At 34.6% G+C, this 25,328-nt stretch overlaps 1 protein-coding gene across 4 annotated transcripts in view; it reads left to right on the top strand.

The window, feature by feature from the left end:
- NLGN4X (neuroligin 4 X-linked) overlaps positions 1–25,328 on the top strand; it is a 101,533-nt gene that overhangs the window by 31,111 nt on the left and 45,094 nt on the right. Inside the window, exons 2-3 of one of the 4 annotated variants that reach the window (XM_066313836.1) lie at positions 8,105–8,164; positions 12,164–12,316. In XM_066313836.1, the coding sequence (XP_066169933.1) occupies positions 8,105–8,164; positions 12,164–12,316 (213 nt within the window). Of the gene's footprint in view, positions 1–8,104; positions 8,165–10,360; positions 10,500–12,163; positions 12,317–25,328 lie in introns of those variants that run through there. The other 3 variants (XM_066313839.1, XM_066313838.1, XM_066313837.1) reach the window with 3 other exon arrangements.

The raw sequence follows: 25,328 nt of genomic DNA, 5'->3' as shown, positions 1-25,328 counted from the left end.
AACAACAACAAAAAACCCACAAAAGTTTTTATCTCCTTTTGATGTCTTATATGGACCTTCTATTTACTTGTAACTAATACTCCCAAGATTTCCAAATAAAAACTAGAGGATCAAAGATTCAGTAGGCATCAAAATATGGTGCCCAACTATTATCTATCACAATGGAATAAAATTATAGTTTCACAGGATCCACTGACATAACGAACATAATTACTTCCCAAATTCTCCAAAGGCAACCACAAATTGAACTAGTCTTCAAAATGAAGAATTAAATATCTGCATCAAATAATTAGATGTATTCTTCAGAGCTGATTACTCAGTTCACAGCTTCCAGTGGTACCCACAAATGTCCAAAGGGAGAATTTGCACAAACAGTTTCACCAGCACTTGCTAAATGCAGAGCATGTGCTTGTGGTGTTCAGTTGTCTGCAGAGAGGGTTCATTCACAGTCATTCTAAATGTCACATAGGTACTTACTCCTCTTAAGTGTATTTGAAAGTGATCACCCTTTAGTTATAAGTAGTATTAAGTCAACATTACTGAATTCCTTCTGCAGATTTTACTTGTTTACATTAACTAGAACATAATTGCATCTGGGCTTGGGAATTTTGACTGTTGAATTATCTTCTAATTATTTGAAACTTGCTAACATGCCAACAACCTTTTTTCCCTCTGCAGCTAATTGCACTCAACTTTTGTCTTACACTCGCTGACTTGACGGTGCAGTATTAATACAGTGGGATTTATAGATCCTACCAGTATATGGCTATGCTCCTGTGGCTTCTTGTGCACCAGCAGAGCATGGTCTTGACTTAGGGCAAGTCTGTGACTTAGGGCAAGCATTACCCTGTAACAACTAAAATATCAGCGTGCTATCAATTCTCATACTAAATTCAAAATACCACACTGTACAAGTTACTATGAAAAAAATTAATTCTATCCCAGCTGAAACTAGGTCACAGCTTTACTACAGTCACACTTTCACAAGTGCATCACTTCAGCAGAGAAATGTCAGCTATTTGAGGTCACTGCTGTGCTTTCATATTGACAGTGTTTTAGCTGACGCTTGCAAAGAAAAATATGTGCACTTCTTTCTGAATTAATTTAACTATATGATAGTTTCATGATTTTGGTTAGTCTTTTGTTATTGAATCAGTAAGCACTGCAGGCTTAGTGCAGTTTTTCATCCAATAGAGCAGATTCTGTTATACTGGAAGTGCAAGAAACACTCCTCTTATCTTTTGAGGTCACTGAAAGGGTAGGCTTCACAATGCCCTCTTTCTTTTGAGCCATTATGAATTGTTTTGTCAAAGCAATGTACTATATTTAGAAGATGGTAAGTTCTAGTTATGGTGTAACTTGCAAGACAAAAACCCTGATAAAAACTATTAGCGAATGTATGTGGCTATCTCATTCCTGGTTTAGTTATGACTCCTCTAAAATAATATAATTTTACTAATACTAATATGAATGAAAACAATACAGTAAATGTTACTTCAATAGCTTTAAAATTATTATTCATGGTAATTTTTATTCAAAGCAATTTTAGGAGGTAAAAAGTGTGCAAAAATGAATTAAAGGGGTGAAATATAAAATTTATTCTTTTTGTAAATACTTTTCTAGGATGAATAAACACAATCCAAGTAAATGCAAATATTTTCAGAAAAAGAAATAACATTTAGGTGTTTCTTTTAGTAACCAGAACACGTGTACAGTCTAAGTGTCAGTGTTTATCTTTGACATAGACTTATTGTTAACAATCTTCTTAAAATACATTGCTCACTTTACAAAAATGAAGTAGATGGAAAAATTTTGAAGTATAGTTAAAACTTTGAAAAAAAGAGAAAGAAATCTGATTTTTTTTCCGTTACATAACTTAAAGTTTTTTCTTTTATATCTTATGTGGAATAAGATCTATTTGCAGTTAGTTGCTTAACAGACAATAGTATAATTAGCGTGTAGACCTGCCAAAACTTCATGTGATATATCTCTTGAGTAATAACTGTTACTGCTATTTTTTGTAAGCTCTTTGTGGTCCTAACTAGTGATCAAAATGCATATCATCTATAGAGATAGTCTAAACGTTTTCCCTACATCAGAATCTGTGTGATATTATAAATTCTTCATTGAGTTGAATCCATATCAGGATACTGATGTGGAATAAACTTATAAGGAAAGGAACTCCCAAATCAATCAAAGATCTAATAACAAATATTAAATCAAGGAGAATAATTGTATTCACAACATCCCTATTTCTGAAAAGTGCTTATGGTCTTTTGTGGAACTATATGAGACCCTAGAGTCACTCTGTGTGACAATTCATATAGTCCATATCCCTGTATTAACCTGTTGAAAAATAAAACCTCATTTAAAGCATGGGAAACTGAGTGATGGACTGGTTAATGCACTTACTGTTGTCCAGGAAAACATCTTGTGGGAAGCACATAATTTAGAGCATGGACTAGTCATTATTTCTCTCTTTATTTGGTAAGAACAGTATTCAGCATACCGCCATTTGTACAATGTCATCCCACTTTTGTTGTACATGGAACAGGCAATGCCCAGAAAGATGCAAACAATTTTTTTTCAGAAAAAAAAGCAATGTTTGTGTGATCATGTAACTCAAACCTATAAGCAACGTAGAGTAGAGTTGAAGTAATATAACAAATCCATATTTTTTATGCAGCTCTTTTTCTAACCTCAAAAAATTTTTAATAGATTTTTTTATTGTTTCTCTGAAGCTATTTGAAAAAGCTTGTGAAACAGCATTTCCTTTTTGATTTAGTCCTTGGTAATGCATGGAACACAAAACTGTAGGGATTTCAGCTGATCTTCCTTACAGTCCATCTAATTATGGCTATCACACAAAATTGTACTTTAATTCTCTTTTCTTGAAAAAGAACATTTCCTGGATATGCAACATCATCTATGTATTTTCTCTGGAATCCCAAAAATTTTTATGTGTCTTGCATCTGGAGTGTTTAAGAACATTAAGAATTCAATTATGTTGCATGTTCATTAGTTAAATGTTGCTGTTCTACAGAGCTAGCACTTGTGACCCAAAAGGTCTTGTTGTTATTAATGGTATTAGAATAATGGCTACTTTAATTGTGTGTTTTCAGCTATACACTGATAATATAGGAATTAAAACAAAACTAAACACATTTCATTCAGACAAATTTAAGGAAATTTCAGAGCTTTCATTGAGTTTAACATTGAAAACTACCTAGAACAGTAGGATTCTAAATCTTAATATTCTTAAGGAAGGAGATAGAAGGTGTCTAATTTATGGCTAAGGACTGCATTGAAATCAATAAACATGGTTGTTTCCTGGAGTTATGCACATTGTTGACGTATTATAACTTAATTTTAACATGATTATAGGGAGTGAGTGCCAGAAAATAAAACTGGTTTCTTTCTGGAAGCTGATTAGCTGTTTAAAGCTTTTTCATGTTCATTTTTTTGTACATATTTGCTTACATGTGTTCACTCACACATAGTTACACGTTGCCATTATTCAGTAAAGAGTTAAGAATAATAGTTATTTAAATCTAGGCAATATGGGTATATTTTTCTTTCTTTGATTAAATGAACAGAAGTCCAAACAACAGGTATATAGATATATTGCATTCCTTTGTGATCTTTCCTAACATAGGAGATCCACAGTCAAATTCCACGTCACTTTAACAAACTGAAATTCCAATCTACAATTTTCCTCCACTCTATTTGAAGTGTCGAATGCCTCATTTGATCTTTCTTCAGCTGACAAATTAGAACTTCTTGTTACAACTGTGAAGGTAGCTGTAGAGATTTGGCTGTAGGGATGAGCTGGGTAGAGGGTTATGACAGGCAAACTGTGCCACTGATGGCCCCCTTTTTTTGGACATGAAATGACTCAAGTCTTGCATTCCAGGTGAGACTCAAGGCTAAGTTATCCTGCCAGTCTTAGAAGAAATGCTGCAAGGAAATTTTGCTTTTCTAATGATCTTTTGAGACTGTAATGAACTGTTGACTTTACCTGATTGTAAAATTAAAATAGTTTTCATTGGGTGGGAAAACAAGACCTTTAGAGTTCTATCAAAATGGCCATATAAATAAGATATATCACTGAGAAAATAGCTATTAAATCCTGTATTAATCTGGTTTGAGCTGGAAATTTCCAGAAGGTTAAGCATGTGCTATGTGAAACTGGGAGGTCATACAAGTAATAATATGCTGTGTGATTTCTAAAAACTGAGCTCTTTTCCAAATTTAAATGGGGTCAAAAGGTATACTGTGTGACAGATGGAGCAATTGCGTATAAAATGCAAAGAAATGGCATCAGCTTAAGCAGTTGTGGAGGATTTTTTGCTGCCATTAGAGGCTCCAGAATGAATACCTAATATGAAAGCCTGGTAAACTGCATGCATGGGACCTGCCTATATTACATATATGTGATTCATATTATCTGAATAGAGGAAGATGTAGCATACATTGTCAATACAACTGGGACAACTTACAAAACCAAAAAATCTGTTTCTGAATGAGATTTTTATTCATTATGCAAAAAAAAATGTGAGCCAGAGGACACACTTACAGCAGGGTGGCTTCTTCATTTCTGATAGATTTGTGCATGGCATTGAGAACAAATCTAGGAACACAAGGTGACTGTATGTCCATAGATAAATGAAATCAACTACTTTTTAATAGTTTATTAACACCTTGTTCATTGTTTCAAATTCAAAACCTTTTAGAAATGTTTGCTGACCAAATGTTTACAACTGTATCACTCACAGACTTTTTTCTCCTCTGACAGGGATTACCATCTTTTTTTAAAAGTTTAAGGACAATTGAATTGACATTTTTTAATAGAAAAACACAAAATGGTTGGAAATTTCGATTTGTTCTCTGCATGAGATAGTATGTTTCTGGAAAGTTGTATTTTTGAAAGATTCATGTAATTTTTTTAAGCAATGCTCCTGAATATTTAAGGTGGTTTTGGAGCTACTGAAATAATTCCAACAATAATGTCTGTTCTCCTCAGACTGTTTAACTCTTATAGTATTACCCAGATGGTGCGTATCAGATGTAGTGTGCAGCAGGACCAGGGCAGTGATGGTCCCCCTGTACTCAGCGCTGGTGAGCCTGCACCTCAAATCCTGTACCTCAAATCCTGTTCTCATTTCTGGGTCCCTCACTGCAAGGGGAGCACTGAGGCACTAGGGTGCTCTGTTATTGAAGGACAGCAGAGGTGATGAAGCATCTGACTGAGAAGCAACTGAGGGAGCTGGATTAGCAGGATAGCTCAGGGGACATTTTTTCTCTATCTACAACTACCTGAAAGGAGTTTGTACCCAGGTGGGAGTTGGTCTCCTTTTCCAAGTAACAAACCATAGAGTGAGAGGAAATGACCTCAAGTTTCACCAGTGGGGGATTTAAAATGGATATTGGGAAAAAACTTCATGGAAGGTATTGGCAGGTGTTAGAATAATCTGTCCAGGAAAATCATTGAGTCAACATCCATCAAGGTATTTAAAAGGTGTAGATATGGCACTTAGGGCCAAAGTTGGGCTTGATGAGCTATTTCATGATTTTCTGGCTGGTATTCATAGTATGAAAAAAATCCAGTGTGATAGGAACACAGAAACCTGGTTTGAGAACTCATTGATGTAATCCATCTTACCATATCTCAAAATGAATATAAAATTCTCTTAAACCCAAGAACTTAGTTGCAAAAGTGTATTCCATTTTCCAATAGGCAAATGATTGTTTCACAACATGTAGGAGAAACAGCATTCCCACTCACATTGTAAATAAATACATACTGATTTATAGTAATTTCTTCTCCAAATGGATTACAACGTGATATTTTACCTCTTTGAAGAACATAAAAAATGAATAAGGGATGTTTCAAATATTACAGATAAACTTACGTCACATACCTTGTTAGGTGATACAGCTAATAGCATGTTGTGAGCACATTTTCAAAATTCTCATTACCCTGGTTTTTTTCAGCAATACACTGAGCCAGAATCACATTGGGAAGTACATTAAACAGAAAATCCTTGCAATATGTTATTGATGTGTGTACTGAAGATTTTGGGGTGAGATAGTAACCAAACTAAAATGTTTTGGGACACAGTTACTTCTTTGACTCAAAAGTACTTGAAATAAGGATTACATTCCTAATAACTGTACACAAAATTTTTGTCTACAGGTACTGCATATATGGGGTGACACTGATTTTGATATTTTTTAATTCATAGGTGTAAGAAATATGTGGTAGTTTTTATATTTGCCATATGATGAACATATTTTTTTAATCAAACAATTAAAAGACTACCTCCCTAGGGGAACTAGTGTTGAAATTTGTTATGTGCATTCAAACTTGTTTCTATATATATTCCTTTCCAATCAATAACTATTTCTCATAAATATTTTACATGAATCAAAAATAGTTTAAGGGCAAGGTTGAGTACATAGTTTATTTAAATACAAAATTAACTTAATTTGCATATCACCTGAGAAAGTATTCAACCTTCATTGGGCTACAAGTAATTTGGAACAATATTGAATAAAAGGATAAAATGCAGATGCTGACTGAGATTATAAGCCTGCATCTACTACTTCTGAAAGAAATTAGAGATTAGAGAGCATCTATATTTCATTGACAGAGCTTTTACCTAGTTAATTATGTACTGGATATATACAATGAATGCACTGATGTACTGCATAAACAATATCTTTTGTACAACAGCATTCAAAATAGAGACTTTATGTGGAGATAGAGTATCAGTCTCTGCTTTTCACATTTTTGTTCACTAATCATCATCACTGGATACACAGTGACAGTGCTTCCAGAAAATGGCTGCAGAAAATATGTATCTGGAAAACAAATAAACTAGTACACTGATCCCCAAACTGTATATATTAAAAAATCATAAATATTTTAGTAATAATAAACACATTCTGTCTTACAGTCATGGACTAAGATTTAGTAGCTATGTTAAGTTCTAAGCTAAATTATAAGTTGAGTTTCCTATTCATGTTTCACTCCTCATCAAGTAACTGTTTATAATACAGAGAGCTACTTGCTACGGGAGTAAACACAGGATAAGAGAATGCTGGTTGCAAGGATAGCTTGATGTATTTTTATTTTTTTATTCACCAAACAGAAGTATTGCCCAAGGATAGGGAAGGTGAAAATTATGTGTATTTCCTCTTGCTCCCATAAGCACAGGCTATGACATGTATGAGCATAAATGTTTATGTGTGTGCGTGCCTCTGTGTGTGTATGCATGTGTACACCTCAAAAGTATTTTAAGAAAGCATATTGAATACAAATTAAAATGAATTCTCTACTGAATCTTCTAATAAAGAAATGCAAGTTCTTTATCATGGTAAGTAAATGTTTTCAGTCAATTTCTATGTTTTTCTAAAGAGCTTGAAATGTGGTATATTTTGAACCAAGGCTGGTTTGGGCCAATTTCATGTCTAAGATTGCATCAACTCTGTTTCACTTTTAGTACAGTCTTGTTTTAAATATCTTTTTGCTCATATGGGAAGCAGGATTAAATTCTAACGAGGTCTTTATGGTTTATCTTGGTCCAGTCAAGTTGTGTAAAACTCAAATGATCATTTTATTTGCATTAGTTCCATCCAAAATTCAGGTGGTGGCTATTTCTTTAAAAATTGTAATGAGAATGAATAAAATGTTAAGTCATTGAAGAAAGTAAATGAAGGTATTATTTCCTCAAGGTTACAGAACAAAATAAAAAAAAATTGCATCTTATGTAAAAAAAAAATTTGATGATTTTTAACATACTTTTTTGGTTTATATTATTCTTTTTTAATAGCACATTAATTTCATTTTTTTGAAGAAATCACTTTTAAAGTATTGCATTGTCACAGAATATGATACATTTTTTCAAATATTTTCAATTTGTTCTTCTTGACATTTTATGTTTATGTGCAGTTTGCATCTTTTTTTGTTTTTCGATTTCAAATGTAACAGATTTTGACATTTTTGTTACATTTTTTGTACTAGTGGTTTTTTTATTTTTGAGAACCTGCTGGTTTTGAATTCTCTTTTTTCCCTTTATTCTCCTCCTCAATATGATCCCAGGAGCCAACACAAAGAAAAGCGCAGATGATATAACCAGTAATGATCGTGGTGAAGATGAAGGTATTTTTTGTTTTTTCAAAGCCTGACCCTGATGCATGAACATAAACTTTTCAATTTTTGTTATAATAAGAATGATTATTGTCATTATTATTGCTGTTATTTCAACATGATTTTTAGTCTCTTATTTGCAGAAGCTCACGTCAGTGTGCTTCTTTGTTTTCTTCTTTAGAATTTACTTTGATTGTTTTTTCTTTTTAAAATCTAAATTAGCATATAGATGACTGCAGTTCCTCCGTGACATAGGTGTAAAGTTTATTCCTAAATATGTGTGAAGTGAGTAACATAAATGTTATTTGAAACCATATATTTTTTCCCCTCTATTCTTTCTTAGGTTGAGAAAATGGAATTTAAAAACATGCATGTACTCTTTTCCCTTGTACATATTTTGTTTATTCACTTGTTTGAAATTCATGAAAAAATTCACACATATCCTTCCTTTCACTTTCACTGTTTCCCGGGTGCACATGCTGTACATTGATGCAGTTGAATTGTGCTTTGTCTCTGCTATTTTTATTTACTTTTTTTTTTTTCCTCACAGGATGTGGTTTATTTCAGGACACAAAAATAAAAGAAGCTGTTGATGTTGCTTCATTGTTTTTTCCTGTAATCAGCTAGCCTCTGAGGCACATTCATTCTGACTCTGACCGCATTCCCGCTGAAATCAGTAACAGTCATTTTCATTGACTTCTTTCAAAGTTGAATTTGGTTTCCTGAAAGGAAATGCTTAAAGTTCACAGTGAAGTACCCAAAAAAGTTTTAGATGGAAACGCTTTTTGTTTCTTGCCTTGATGCAACAAATCTATTTAGGATGCAACAAAATAGAAAGAAGTCATGAAATCTTCCTCTATTCTCACCCTTCCTTTTCATTCAAGTTACATTGTCAGTTTACATGTATTTGCCAAATTAAGAGAAAATATTTTCAAATTAAAAACCGTAGGTAGTTTATTGGTCTGTTAACATGTTTATTAATCCTCTCAGGCTTGGCCAATACAAGGTGTTATTCTATGTCTTTTTATGCTGTGTTCTCCCATCTGGTAAAATTTCAAATTACTTTGAAACATATGTCCTCTCTACTTCCCTTAGAGTCATACACACTGCAGTGAGGATATTATCACCTCTTTTCCTGGGAGTTCAGGTCTATTGTAGCTACTCTGTCTATGTATAAAATACCATAATAAATACCTCAGGTCTTTGATTCACACTTGCCCTCTACTCCAGTACCTTCACTGCTGAATTACAATTTTTCTTACAACAGAGAAATACTGTGCAGAGTACTCTAAAATTACTCTGTTATTTTTAATTTTCACCTTCCTATTTCTGTGCAATGTCTGCGTTTTTCAAATGATGGTGTTAGCATTTCTATACCAAATTCTTAAGTTAATTTTAAAATAAAAGACAAATAACAAGTAAAACCAAAATGGCTTTAAAAATAAAGTTAAATACTTGATTATGAACACATTTATTCAGCCTTTTTTAAAATTTATAAATGTGAGGATTTTATGATTAACAAGGGTATCTTCTTTAGATCTAAGCATGTAAAGCATTGAGCTAATTTCCTTTATGTTGAAGATAATCACATTCTTGTTGAAGGGGAAGGGGAACCTTCTATTGTCTTCATCAGTGAAAGATTCAACCCTGAGGTAGAACTAAGTAATGAGAAAAAGATTAAATAAAAAAATATTGTGCCATGAGAGTTTGAAGAGAGAAGGGAATTGTAATTCTGCAACACAAATAATTCTGTTAAATAATTGCTGCTTTCAGGTTTTTTGAGGGCCTAGATGTGCCTTCAGAGAAGAAGCGCTTTTATGTACCTTGCTGAAAATGCAGTCAATTAAAATAAAAAAAAATAGGTCCACTAGAATGCACCTCGTTGCTTTAAATGATCTGTTTGATTGCTCCACTACTCTTATAGTCACAACAATTAAGAAGATCTTATCACAAAAACTTTTGTTCTGCTCAAGTACATTTAAAATACAATGTTTAAGGACGTATCTTTTTGTGGAAAGGAGGTAGAACCAATGACAAGCCTTAAACTTTGACAAGTGTACAGGTGTACATTTATGCAGCCTGGACATTCCTGAACTCAACTGGAAATTTGTGGTATTTAAGGTAGTATAAGTATATTAAGTATACACATGAGTAAAGCAAAAGTAGGACATAGGAATTTGTCAGCCAAAATTTACCTTTAAGTATGCTCTAATTAGTTCCACATATATAAAACACTGACTATCTGGTACCTCATTGCTGATCACATTTTTTGTCTCAGTATTTCCTAATAAGCCTGAGGGGAGGGAAGATATTGGAAGGCTTTCAAACCCAGATCCCTCACCTGTAGGTATTTAGCTCATCTTTTTCTTTGTCTGCCTCCCTTCTTCACTCTTCAATAAATGCCTAACCAAAAATTTCTTTTTTTTCAAAACTTAGTTGAATAATCAGAGACTCTGCTTTTCCTTGTATGTTTTGTTATATACTCTGAGTGTGTGCTCTGATTCCATCCATATACACTGAATTATTTATAAAAGATTTGTATATCTAATGGCAGATTGATGAATTGCCCTCTACTTTATAAAGGAGGTTAGCCTCTCTTCACACTGTTTTTGTAGAGAACATAAATGATGCCTCGATGAGGCTGACCTAGAATAGAGGCTAGACAGAACTAAGGGAATAAAGAAGGTATTTATTAAAACGTCTTAAAGGATACACCTTGAGCAGTGCAAGAGCCTGGCCGGGGTTACATCCAAGACGGACCTGAAATGGTCATAAAATGGCCATAAACAGTCACGAGGTCTCACAATTTTTTTTGGTACATTTCCATATTGGGACTTAATTGTCTAATTACAGCTTCATGTTATGAAGTCCCATCCTTCTTGTTTTCTCTCTTCAGTCCATTGTTTATGCTTTTGGGCCTGAAAACTTGTACCCGTTGTCCTTGGTCCTCAGCAGGAAAGGATTTGTTTTGTCTCCCTACTCTGTGAAGAGCTTACTAACACCTAATATGAGGCTCACAACTACACTCTTAGGCAGCACAGAATCTGAAAAACATAAAAGCTAAAACTTAAGACATCATTTGTTCCAGATTTAGGTGTTCTGAATCATCACTGGCATCAAAAGCCAAACTTCTTAGATTAATCTGGTCCCAAATATACCCCAATCATTGATTAGCACATCTTTATAACTTACTATTAAATATGTAATATCCATTAAATTTAACTTTCTTTAAGTTTTTTTTTTTTAAATTTTGTCAATTTCATTTAACTTTTTTTTTGAGATAAAGACCCAGCTGTTCATCTTTTAAAAAGTTGTCAGGAATTTTCTACATATAGAAAAGATCAGCAATACCATTAACTCAAGGCTGTTCTTTGGAGCTTAGCTGCTACCAGACAAGGAAAAGTACAACACAAAAGACATAATTTGATTTAAATACAAAAAAATCTGAGCCAGGAATTCATATAAATTCTCTTTATTTGTTAAGTCCTAGGCTGTTTAAAAGAAGGAACAGTCTACTATGTTTTCTTCTACCAGAACATCTAGATTTTGTGATGTTATCTCTTACCGAACTATTTGGAATATAATTTCAATAATTATGACCCATGAGAAATAGGAGAAGTAATGAATCATTACTATAAGTTTATTATTAGATGCCCAGATACTTCTAAATTGGTATATATTTGAATCCAAGTATTCTAAAAAAACCTGGATTACTTCATAGTTTGTTTTTTTAGGCTTTAAGACATATGTATTAAAATTAACTGTTTTGTAATACTGAATGCATTTGAAGTGTTCTGAGAGTATTTATAGAAGAAATAGTATTTGAAATTTTAAATTATAAATATTAGGTTTGTAGGATAATCCTAAACTGTGTAAGCTAGCAAATATAGTGGCAGTGACATTGAAAACATAGGAAGTGATTAAGATTTTTAGCATTGTTAAAAATTGCTAATGCCATTTTCCTTATGCTTTTATTACTTTATTGTGTTTTCCTTACTTGAATTTTTTCAGACATTCATGATCAGAACAGCAAGAAACCTGTCATGGTCTACATCCATGGTGGATCTTACATGGAGGGTACTGGAAATATGATTGATGGCAGCATTCTCGCAAGTTATGGAAATGTCATTGTTATCACTATCAATTACAGGCTGGGAGTTTTAGGTAAGTTACTCTTTTCTTCATAGAAATATTTACACAGAAATATTTGCTGAATTTTTCCACTGATCACTCATAGATATTTGGCTCACTTCTGGTTTTAAAACAGAACAGTCTCAATGATGGAGTTTGAATTCTGTTCGTTTCCATTTTTTTTATTGAAACTGGGTTAAATTGCATTCTTTTTGACAATTGCCTTCACCTTAGAGATAAATTACTGGAAATGTATAATATTTTGGGAAGTGGTATCTTTTTCTTAAATATTTTCTATTCCATGTTAAAAAAGAAATCAAATAATAAAGTTAATCAAGAATGAGTCTTCAGTTTTAAAACATTTGGTAATATTTATCTGTATTTATTATTTTTGTGTGCAAATTGGTTTAGAGATACATGCAAAAAGAAGACCATATACACAGATGGAATTTGTATTGTGGGTAATAAGCAATCAAGGGCTTTTAAGAAGTACAGTGGCATTATCTTCAAAAAGATAAGAAACTCCATAAACATTTTATATAGTGTGTACCAATCTTTTGTCCCAAATAAGGTTTATTTATTTATTGAGATTCTGCTTTTCCATAGAAAAATAAAATCTAAAAAATGGCGGATAACAGCAGATGTTAGAATATTTGTTATCTTAGTGAAAAAGTTTATATTTTGTATAGAATAGCATACAGAATGCAGAATTCTCAAATGCTCATGTTTCTGGCATTTTAGATACACAGGGTAAGGTACAGTAATTTTGTTTGAGTGTCTTTTTACAAGGATTTTTGATCTTATTTTTCTTAATAGCATAGCTGATCCATATTCATGCCATGTACTGTATGGAACATAGAAGACTTCTTTTGCCGAGTTATCTATTCATGTTTTCACGTGTTTCAACAACTTTATAGTTCATCAGAGTACTGAGAATTTTTTTTCTTTTCCCTGATTTTGAGTATTCATAAAATACAAAAGAGGGTTTCTTTTCTATGATGGAAACAGATTTAAATGTAAAGCTAGAAATATAGAAAAAAAAAAATCTCAGTATATTTATGCATACATCTTGGTACTCAGAAACATCCAAACAAAACACCAAACCAAACAAAAAACCCCAAACAAATGAACAAATTAAAACCCCAAACAAACAAAAAGACAGAAAAGGAAGAACTGAAGACACAAGAAAACAAAATGTTGTTTTGGTTGCTGTCAAACAACATTTATACCCAGAATTTTGGTAGTAGTTTTTTAACTTTAAAAAAGATTATTTAATGCATCTCTTTAAAAGGTTTTCTCTTGGTTTCTTAAAACTAATATTGTTGAAGGATACAGATGGGTGTAAACCACTATAAGTGGTTTAAAATATTTCATTGTCTCTCTCTATTTTTTAAATCTAAAAGGAAAAGTGCAGTATTTGCATTGGTGAACTCCTATTTTACATGTTTATATTGAAAACAAACAAAATAGAAGAAAGAATCAGAATGCTATTTTTTTAATTGTGGCATTCAGGAAAAAAGACACAAAATGTGCATTTATATGAGAAACAGAAAAGTAATAGTCATGAAAATTTAAAATGGATTAGGAAAAATCCGGAGTTTGATATTAAATATGGCTTCTCAACAGTTGCAAATGTAACTTTCAAGACTCTATGGAATCTATTCTTTATTACAAGAGTCTATATTTGAATTAGAAAAACAATATATTCAGAAAATGTGTACACACTTAAAATCAGAGGAATTGTGCTTTATGAACATATTTACATTTTTTTTTTTTGCTGGGTGAAATGTAAATGTGATCATTGAGAACTGATTAGGTTCTCTCTGGCCATTGGAAGATACTAGATGAATTCCATGTATTTTTTTACTTCCTTCGTAAGTTAAAAAAAAAGAAAAAAACCCCACAAATTTCTTCAGAAAAACAACCATGTGGAAAACAGAAATTACTTTTCGTAAGAGTTAAAAAAGTAGTGTCATTATTATGACATACAGTTTGAATATTAACAATATCCATTTCTTCTAGTCTGGGTTACTGAAAGTCATGATTCTATAAATGTTATGTTTCAATGGCATTCCATTTGTAAGGGCATACACAAAGCCACATACAAACCTGTTGTTAATGACAGAGATGCGTAATTCTGTCACTATTATCTCACCCTGTAATGTAGAAATATACATCCTTTATATATTGATCACAGTGCTGAATTGCTGGAAATACTAAATTCCTCTGGAAAATTCCCTTGAATCGGCATGAATGCTGGATCTTATACTCTCTTATAAATGCTAGTACTGTTCTTGAGGAACATTAATATATTTTTCTTTCAGTCTATAGTGTGTCATTAATCACAGTAGATAGAAAAAGTATTAGGATCACATAGATAACCACTGGATAATCTTAGACAAATCATAGAACCAAGAAATGGTTTGGGTTGAAAAGGACCTTCCAAGATCATCCAGTCCAACCCTGATGCCATGGGAAGGGGCATCTTTGCATCAGGTTGCTCAAAGCTCCACCCAGCCTAACCTTGAAGACTTCCAACGATGAGGCATCCACAACTTCTCTAGGCAACCTGTTCCAGTGTCTCCCCACCCTCATAATAAAAAATTTAGTTTGCCCCTTGTCTTGCCACTGTAGGCCTGTTTAAAATTTTCTTGTAAACACTCTTTGTATATTGCAAGGCTCCAATAAGGTCTCCTAGGAGCATTTTCTTCTTCAGGTTGAACAGTCTCAGTTCAGCTTTTCGGATCATTTTTGTGGCCCTCCTCAGGACCTACCTTAACAGGTCCATGGCTTACTTGTTCTGGAGACCCCAGAGCTAGATGCAGCACTCCAGCTGGGGTCCTACAAGACCAGAGTAGAGGGACAGGATCACCTCCATCAGCCTGCTGGCCACATTGCTTTTGATGCAGACCAGGATGTGGTTAGCTTTCTAGGCTGCGATGCATATTGTGTCTCTTGTCCAATATTTTCATCCACCATTATCCTCAAGCCCTCTTCTCATTCATCCCTAGTCTGTAAAATACTGGGGTTTCTTCCAGTGCTGGCACCTTTCACTTTGCTTTGTTGATCTTGAGGTTCCCACTGGTCCACTTTTCAAAGTCCTTCTGCATGGCATCCCTTCCCTCTTGTACATCAAGTGCAATACATCACCTTTTGTGATGTCCACACACTTCCTGATGGTGCACTTAATCCTACTATCTATGTCCTTAATTAAAGTATTAAATAGTATTGGTTCCAGTAAGAACCTTTAAGGCACACTGCTGGTTATTGCTTTTCACTTGGATATTTAGCTGTTGACTCCAGCTTTTGAGTAAATGGCCATTCAGCCAGTTCCTTATCCATCCAATGGTCCATCCATAAAACTCATATTTCTTCAATTTATTGTCAAGAATATTATGAGGGATCTGATCAAATTTCTTAAAAACATCCAGGCAGATAACATCTATTGCTCTTTGCTTGCTATTGATGGAGTCACATTATTGTAAATGGCCTCTTATTATCGTAGATTAGCCAAGGCATGATTTGCCCTTGGTGAAGCCATGATGCTGTCTCTAGTCATATTTCTGTCTTGCATATGCTTCAATATAATTTCCATAAGGATCTGTTCTATAATCTTATTGGGCATGGAGGAGAAGCTGACTGGTCAGTACTTCCCATGGTCCTCCTAGGTATCCTTTTTAAAACAGATGTGACATCCCCTCAGTCACTGGGACCTTCTTCTGATTCCCTGTTTTTTCCAATATGGTGGAAATTGGCTTAGTGTCTACATCTTTTATTTCTCTCAAGACCTTTTTTTTTGGTCCCGTGGACTCCTGTATGCTCAAGTTCCTCAGGTGATCTGAAAACTGATCTACTACAATGGTGGAGACGTAATTCCCCCAATCTCTGCCTGAAAATTTGGGGATTTGAGAGATGTAGGAATCTCTTCCTTACCAGTGGAAATGAGGAGCAAAAAAAAAGACAAATGGGGAGCAAAAAAAGAAGTTTTAGTACCTTAAACTTCTCCGTGGCATTTTTCAATACTTCTCTTGTCTTATTTATTGTGGGAAATACATCTTCCTTTTCTGAGCAACATATCTGTAGAGAAGCCCTTCTAGTCAGCCTTCATATTCCTTGCTAAATTCTGCTCCAGCTGTGCCTTAGCTTTTCTGATCCCATCCCTACACATCTGGACAGCATCTTTATCTTCTTCCTAGGATATATGTCCCTGGTTCCACTTCCCCAAAGTATCGCTGCAACTGAGAAATGGAAAATTCTGGTCTACAGTAAATGAAAAGCCAGACATCTGAGTCAGAAAAAACCCTGTTGTCAATGTAGCTGTAACATCATGACATTCAGGGTTATAAAACATTTTAACTGAATCAAAAGACAAATATGTTCATCTCTATCTTTTCTCCTTGCATATGGCTAAAATATAAGTCTTTAGATTGTGTACTGGACAATGTTCATCTGTAACTCCAAAATACTCCTTGTCTTAGAGGAGTGCAGAGATGCTCTGGGAATAGTTTCCTCATCTCTTTCTTTCTCAGTAAGTAGCATCATAAGAAAATAGCAGGCTTTCCCACTTTTTAATTATATCTTTCTTTCCTTTGAGTTCTTGAATATTCTGTAATTTCTAGATCCCCAAGAATGCATGCAATAATATGTATTGTCCTTATTGTCCTTATTGTCCTTATTTAGAAGGCCATATTTTCCCTCTAAGTATGTGCATTTATCAAAATGCATTCCATGGATAGGATACTTTTGGGACAGTAAAATAAAAATATTTACATTTTCCTTCTACTTATTGTAGTGGACACTATTTGGGGAGTGCTGTGGTGCTGAGTTTAATTTCTTATGTACTTCAAGGCTTGTGAGGATCCTGCCTCTGCCCAGCTAGGTAGCTTCTGGTTTTACTTGTACCTCACCAAAGAGATGTCTAAAGATGCTACTAAAGGTAGAGGAAGCTGCTATATTGTCCCAGTGTGAGGCAATGCTCCTGTATATTGAAAAATTCAGTCCTGAAAAACATAGAAGTAGTAAATTCCATCACGGTCTCCACCCCTCACTACATGCTTTGAGCATTGTGTAATTTTTTTTAGTTATACATATAGGTTTTTCAAAAACTTTTTGAATTTTAGAAATTCAAAAGCTATTTAGAGAGTTATTTAACGAAAATAATGGACATTTAGGAGAGTAGGAAGAAAAATATATATCCTAATTAAAATATGTTCCAGTGTTACAAAAAATGGAATGGTTTGAATGACCTGACTCACCCATCTAGATATTGCTGAATTCCTCTTTATTATCTACATTTTTAGTTATTATGTTGGCAGGAAAAATACAAAAATGATATTTATGTTTAGTATTGTTTTACAGAGACATAACCTGGATCATCTGTCTCATGGTGATATTTCAGTATGCTGAATCTCTGTTTAGATTTTATAACTGCAGAAAGTAAACCTGACAATTCAACCTCTTTAAAAAAAAACCAAAAAAACAAAAACCAAACCACAAACCGAAAACCATCAAAAAACCAAAAGCAAAACCTCAAAGCAATAAAATCAAAGTCCTATAATATTTCATTATGCTGTTGAATTCAATCACAAGGTTACATATTTTCATGAAAAAAAGCTTAAGCAATCTTCAAAAAAGTTGTCATATTCCAAGAGGAATGTTGTTGTGCGACCTATTTAAGACAAAACCATAGATGACTTCTAGAAATATGAATCAGTCATTTGGAAGCCAGAATCCTATTACAGAAAAACAAGAAATGTAAAACCTGAGATAAATTCTAGAAATATGAACGAGGTGTTTTGGAAGACAGAACTAAATGAAACATCTACTGCAGTAAAATGAGACACATTAAGAGTTCAGAATTGTAAAATCGATTTAGCATTTCTGAGACCCCTTGCAATTTAACATTTTCTTCCTCTCAGAATTCTAAACCATGCAGATAAGAATAGACTATCTCTTATCTATCTGCCTTTTTGGCAGTGAGCACTCATTTTAAGTACTTTGTCTGAAAAGGCTGGACTTCCTTTTAGCTGAAATTATATCCAGTGCAATATAAATCAAGTTTACAAGGAAGCTCCATACATCCTGAGGTTAGTGAAAATCTTAGCTTGTTCTATTTCACTGAGTACCTATCGTGCAAGTTACAACTCTGACAAAGTGTATGTTGTAAAGGAACTGCTTAGGATTTGACTGACTATTATAGGCCCCTTCCAACTGAGTTACATTAAGTTCTGTTCTGTTCTATTCTATTCTATTCTATTCTATTCTATTCTATTCTATTCTATTCTATTCTATTCTGTTCTGTTCTGTTCTGTTCTGTTCTGTTCTGTTCTGTTCTGTTCTGTTTTGTTCTGTCCTGTCCTGCAGTAATCAAACAAAGCAAGCAGAATATGACCCCATGGACCAGATTCTTGTGTACACTACTCTACAAGATGTTGAACTTTATCTACAGTAGTGTAATTGCTGTACAGAATTCCTCTGTATTTTAAATTTTGATATACAGGTATCTGTTCCCTTTGTGCCTCTGGACTGCCCTTCTCTACCTCCAGTGTGTGTGAGTCCACTAGCACAGGAAACCTAGAGGTGGTCTGGTAGAAAAGTCCATCAGTAATAAAACATGGAGAATGACCCAGGAGCTGGAGTGTGCTAAGTAAATTGATTTCATGCTTGCATGGAAAGGAGGCTTATTTAGACTCATTTAAGCTTATTGTGACTGTTTTAATTGTTGAAGCCAATACAAACTTCTCTACATTGCTTCACTTGTATATCTAAGCTTCATGCAGATTTCCTAGCCAGTTTGGTTCCTCATGATTCTTCTCAGTTGGCTTACAATTTGTTAGCTAATGTCAGTTTTCGCAGCTGATTTTCTAATTTCGTGTAATTCCTAAATTCCCAGAATGACACCTGTTATCAATATATTTTTCTAGACATTGCAAATATGATCTTTAATTATTTTTTTCTTTTGGTAAAACTTAAATTTTTCTCATATTTTAATTCTATTATTACACTCTCAGAAATTGGAATTGTGCAAATGCAGCTGGTAAGCTGTATCCATATCCTATTTGATTCAGACTCTTCCATTTCAAATATGAAGTAACAAATGCTTAAGTTACGGTGTCATCAGAAGCTATGTGTACACTCATAGAGCTTTGAAAATTAGGTATATTGATTGTTGTAATGTTATTGTCAAAAGCGGCAAGAAACTTTTGACAGAGAGCTCCTTTTCCCTAAATGCAACAAAATCCACTTTCTCCAGGCTTGATGGATTGACCCAGTTGACTAAGACAGTAGAGCATAGTATCGACAAAAAAATTTTATCATAGCTCATATAATAAAACAGAACAAAAGTCTACAAGAGAATGTAAAAGGATCCTTTGGGCCTAATCTGTGAGTCAGTTACTAACCCAATGCATGATTGAGCTGTGTGCTGGACATGTTATCCAGAAAGACACTGTGAGAGACATGTTTTTAATACTATTATGAAGATTCTGACTGGCTTAAAGAAATGCATGTTATATCTATCATTTTGTAAGAGATAATATTTTATATAGAAATTAGAAGGAAAAAATAGAATAATAAAAAAAGTGTAACTTAATCTCACCACTCCTGGAAATGAGCCTGTTAACATAATCAGAATGGCAATAGTATGTGTATGAGGTAAATGTAATTACAAGGAGACAGGGGAGCATCTTGCAGAGGTTATAAGAGTTTAAAAGTTGCATGCTTGCAGCAGGTCTTGGAAGGATAGCACAAAACAAATGCATTTTTTACTGAATTATTTTGTACCTCCCTTGTAATTCCTTGTAATGAGAGCCTTTCAGACACTGAAGGATCAAAATACCTTTGCTTTTTACAATACCTATTCACATAGTATATGAATATATGATATAGAGAGCTAAAAATATGTGTCCAGTGTGGTTTTGGGGTTTCCATTTTAGAACAGATGGATTTTTTTTTCTTTAATATCTCCAAAAGCCTCTGTAAAATAGCTGAGAGTTTTGAATGAATAAAGCTTTTCTGGTGATTGATGTTAAGTGCATTCTTCAGTAGATATCTGCAGGTAAAGGTTAACAGCTGAGAAAGGCCATCCATTTTCATCTTTTCACTTCTGCTTTCTAATTGAAAATTATGGTTTCCATTTAGGAAACCAAAATAATGTGTCCTTTTGGCTTTTATTAGTGCCAAGTCTTATGTGATAGCCCTTGTTCATTTAAAGCTCACAATGCTAAGGAGAAAGCATAACAGTAGTGGATGTAATAAATTACTGTTGAAAAAGTGAGAAGAACAAAATTATTTAAGAATTTTCCATTTTTCTGCTCCCCATTTTCACACCATCTGTGGATTGTATTACATATGTTTCCTAAAACTATTTACCCCCACTCTGGGATCTGGGAAAAGGTAAAACAAACAAATGCTTATACTTCAGAAGAATTTAAGGGACAAGCATAAAACCAAAAGACACCTAAGTTTCATCACTCATTCAATCTTAATTTGCATAAAGTCAGATCTTAGACATATGAAGAAACAAAACAAATTTCTGTAAATATAATGAATAAGTTTGTTTTCATTGCTGCTAGAACTGTCAAATCAGTATTTAACATTTACTCAAATGTGCGACTCTTTTTGAAACAATTTAATGATTTAGAGATTTTTCACATTTCGCTTGTGTTCCATGTAAAGCAAATTGTCTGTTTGTAAATGTTTGTGCTCCTGGAAAATATTTCCACATTTTAATAGCAAGTAGGTACCTAACTGCATTATATCTGTGCTATAATCTCATTTGTAATGACTAGTTGAGTCTCTATCAGAAGATATTTCAGTCAAATAAGAAAATAACAAATAAAATGTTGATTTACTGAGATTGTCTAGCCCCCAACCAAGTACCACATTGAGACTAATTAATCATGAGAAAAATTTCATACCATTATACTTTCAGTGGGATTGCATTAGTCCCGAGCAAGATATTATCAGTGACAATTTTCTTCTGTTGAGAATCTTTCAGGGAGAAATACTCCCATTAAAACTTCATGGTTTTGATACAAATTACTTAGCTACTGTAAACTTCTAGGAGATTTGACTGTAAAGCTCTTTAACTTCTGTATGGTTTTCCTTTTACCAGAAAATATCAAGACAATTCTTGTTTCTTGGACAGAGGGGAAATGAAGCACTCCCCCGCAGCCCCCCGGGGCTAGCTCTGTTTCTTGGGAGGCTTTGGGGGAAATGCTTCGAGGGGACCAGGGCAAAAGATTCCAAAAGAGGCTCTTACCCCCAGGGTTGATCCAAGACGTTTATTCCATGCGGGGAGGCGAAGGCAGGAGGGCCAAGAGGCAAGGGCCCAGAGGGTAGGAGGCAGGGGCCCCAGGAGGCAAGAGAAGGCCCCAGGAGGTAAGAGAAGGCCCCAGGAAGTAAGAGGGCGAGAAGAGGAAGAGCAGGACCTTATCAAGGCTCCTGCCAGGGGGATGGCTGGAACTCAGCCAATTAGGTCCAGAAAGGAAGGAAGGGTCAAACTATAGGGTTGCAAGCTCCAGGGGCTCTGGGGAAAAAACCATTCCCCGGAGAAATACAACAGGGAAACAAACCAAACCAGCAACCAAAAAAATCGCACACTTTCTGCATTAAATCTTTTATTTTACTGTGGGAAGTAGGAGGAATCAAGCACACATTCTGCCCTAGATTGCTAATTGTTTTTAATCAAGGAGTTGGATTAGTTCTTGATAAAAATATAAGGAATTAAATTCTGAATATCCTTGAATAAAGGGTAGCTTACAGATGTTGTACTCCCAAAATAGAAGAGAGGAAAAGCTATGACTCATAAGGTCCTAATTTCATCTTTACTTTTCCCTTGCTCTTGGGAAAAATTACATTGCTTCAATTGCAGACTCCTCAAAGCAAAAGATTTCTCTTTTCTGCTAATGTGGATTACAGAGTGACAAAAAAAACTGGTTTTTTTCATAACAGTAGAGTGACAGGAGAATAATTGTTTTTTTTTATGCAACCACAACCAGGAGCTCATGAAACTTTGTATCTGCATATATATGTGCACGTGATCCCTACAATGCTAGACTCAAGATTTTTTCTTTCTGAAATGGTCTTATCTTCATTTTCAAATGCTTTCTTTTTAAAGAAAAAATATTTCAATCACTTATCTTGGTGCATGGAAGTTTCTGATGTTTTTCAGAATGGCAGGATTTAAATAATTTGGTTATTTTATGAGGAAAAAAAAGGGGGCCTTTGTGAAAAACCTTTTCTCTCACGCATTTGAGCCCTAAAACCAGCTTTGATGCCATCCTCTGGAAGGATTCAAGAATTTTCACATTCTTCTTAAATCACAAGGCCCAAAATTGTACACTCAAGGTGAGGCTGAATGAGGTGGCATAACTGTCTGGTTTGAACAGCTGGTGGTGCACCCCAGGATGGGGTTTGCCGTCTTGGCTGTCCTGGCACCCTGCTGGCTCCTGTTGATCCTGCTGCTGACTAGCTTCCCCATATCCCTTTCTGCAGGGCTGCTCTCCAGATGCTCCTCTCCCAGTGTATGCCTCTGTTTTTTTCCTGTTATGCTAGTCAAAGCTTAATTGAAATGCAAGTTAATTTTATGGACACTTTTATAGTGCCTACTGAAGCCAGCTAGTCATGCTTGTGGCTGATAAGAGAGAATAAAATCCAGCTAGATGTCTACTTTTCAATAAGTATCAGTAAGTTTTCTATAAGTTTTATCTCTTAGGGACCTTTAAATTCTAAAAAAAAGCTACTTAATAATACTTTATCTCCATAAGCAATGCTTTTTATTAAAAATACTTTGCCCCCTTATGACCTTCATATGGGATATATACATGGACAACACTTAGGAGAAAATATTCCAGAGATTAACTTCAGATAGAATTTTCTGAAAGAGAAGCTTTATGGGAAAGATAAAAATCCATTGTGCATACCTGCTAAAATAACAGAGACTTTGATCTACTATTTCTTCTTCATTACTGCATGCAAGATATTCATTAACCTGTGGGACAAATTTTTCTAACATCCATGATAAGATCCTACTGCTGTTTAAATCAGTAGGACTGTTGCCTTTCAATTTAGGGTATCCAGTTTTCACCTTCAGATTGTTTTCCTTAAAATGCAGTATCTTCTCTTATTACAGAGAAGGTATTTCTTTTATTTTAATAACTTGAATCTGCAATACTTTGCAAAGATCATAAGAGGAAGAAAATCACTCTAACAAAGAGGTATTTCAGTCTGGTAATCAGTTAGCTGTATAGCTGAATCATCAAGGACAAATTGCCTGCATCTTGGTACTTGCCAAAGGATGGTACCTAAAAGAAGAATATATTAAAATACTCATATATGGAGAAACCTTCTATGTCATCTCAATGAAGAAAAATTTCATTTAGAAACATAAAAAGACTAGTAACCACAGAAGTTTTAAATTGGTGACATTTTACCCTTTGCACTTTTTAAAAATTTTTTTCCAAAGACAATACTCAGAATGTATGACTTTGATGTACCCTGCCTAGGGAAGTGAAATTGATGTCTTAGGGAAGTAATATATATAGAGATACTACTTTCAAAATTCTAATGAATCACCAATGCAATTTTCTATTTATAGGAAGTAAATAGAAGACAAGGTCAGAAAAATCATATGGTCATAGATTCATAGAATGGCCTGCGTTTGAAGGCACCTTAAAGGTCATTTAATTCCAACCACCATGCCACAGGCAGGGACATCTTCCTGGACTAGACCAGGTTCCTCAGAGCCCCATCCAAGCTGGCCTTGAATGCTACCAGGGAAAGGGCATCCAGAGCTTCTCTGGGCAACTTGTTCCAGTCCTTCACCATCCCCAGTAAAGAATTTTTTCTAATATCTAGTCTAAACCTACTCTCAGTTTGAAACCATTCCTGCTTGTCTTGTGACTTCATGTTCTTGTAATAGTCCCTCTATATCTTTCTTGTGGGACACAATCAGGTCACTCCAAAGCCTTCCCTTTCCTGGGATAAGTAATCCCAATTCTGCTGATAAGAGAGGTGTTCCATACTGCTAATCAGTTTAGCAGCCCTCCTCTGGATTCACTCGAAAAGGTCAATGTCCTTCCTGTCCTGGGAATTCCAGGGTGGTCTCACCAGAGACCAGAGTATAGGGACAAAACCACCTTCATCAGCATGCTGGTCATGCTTCTTTTGATGCATCTCAGGATATTCCTGGCTCTCTGAAAGGCAAGCACACTTTCAAGAGTCATGTCTAGTCTCAAATTTGGTTACTTGTCTGTAAGCAACTACCTGTACTTTAGCAAATGATACATTTTACAGAATTTACAAAACATTTCAAAACATTGGTTTAAGGACTCTAGGCAGTTTGTCCATGGAACTTGAATTCTGAGCACATAGATTCTTTTAAAGTGTGGGAAGTTGCATACTTTTTTCATGTCTAGACATGCAAGAAAATAGTCTGAAATATTTATAAAATATATGGGAGATGTACTGGAAGAGCAGTCAGAATTTCAGCTTTAAAAATAAAAATCAAAGTGTCTTGGTTTGGAGAGACAGGTGTCTGCTAGGGAAAGCTGGAGCTTCCCTTGAAATGGAGAATGTAAACCCTTCCCTCCAAATTATTATAATTTTGCAATTAAGGGTCTTTCCAGCAAATATATGGGAATAGCAGTAACAGTTCTTTACTAGGAATATGAAAAATACAAATGTAGTAGTGCAGGAAAAAACCCTAGCAAACAAGAAAAAAATCCTGGAACCAATGACAGAGTCAGAAAACAACGTGATAACCTGTTGGTCAGGTTGTTGGCAGCAGTCCAAATAAGTCCTCGTTCAGTGACAGATGTACTTCTGATAGAGCAGAGATGATTCTATAGAAATAGGGTGTAGTCTCCTTCTGAAGGTCCAGTGGTGATGAGTCCGATCTTCCTACAGGAATTCAGTGGAAAACAGGATACCTGGTGTTCCTGAGTGTCAGGTTTTATCTAGGTAGGAATGCTTGCCTCCTCCCATTCGGTGGAGCATCTCACAATGGGATGATGTAATATTATCAGTCATTGGTGAGCCTTAA

The sequence above is a fragment of the Sylvia atricapilla genome, chromosome 2 (assembly GCF_009819655.1).
Source record: "Sylvia atricapilla isolate bSylAtr1 chromosome 2, bSylAtr1.pri, whole genome shotgun sequence".
NCBI classification, from domain to species: Eukaryota; Metazoa; Chordata; class Aves; order Passeriformes; family Sylviidae; genus Sylvia; species Sylvia atricapilla.
This window is presented reverse-complemented; position numbering and strand designations above follow the sequence as displayed.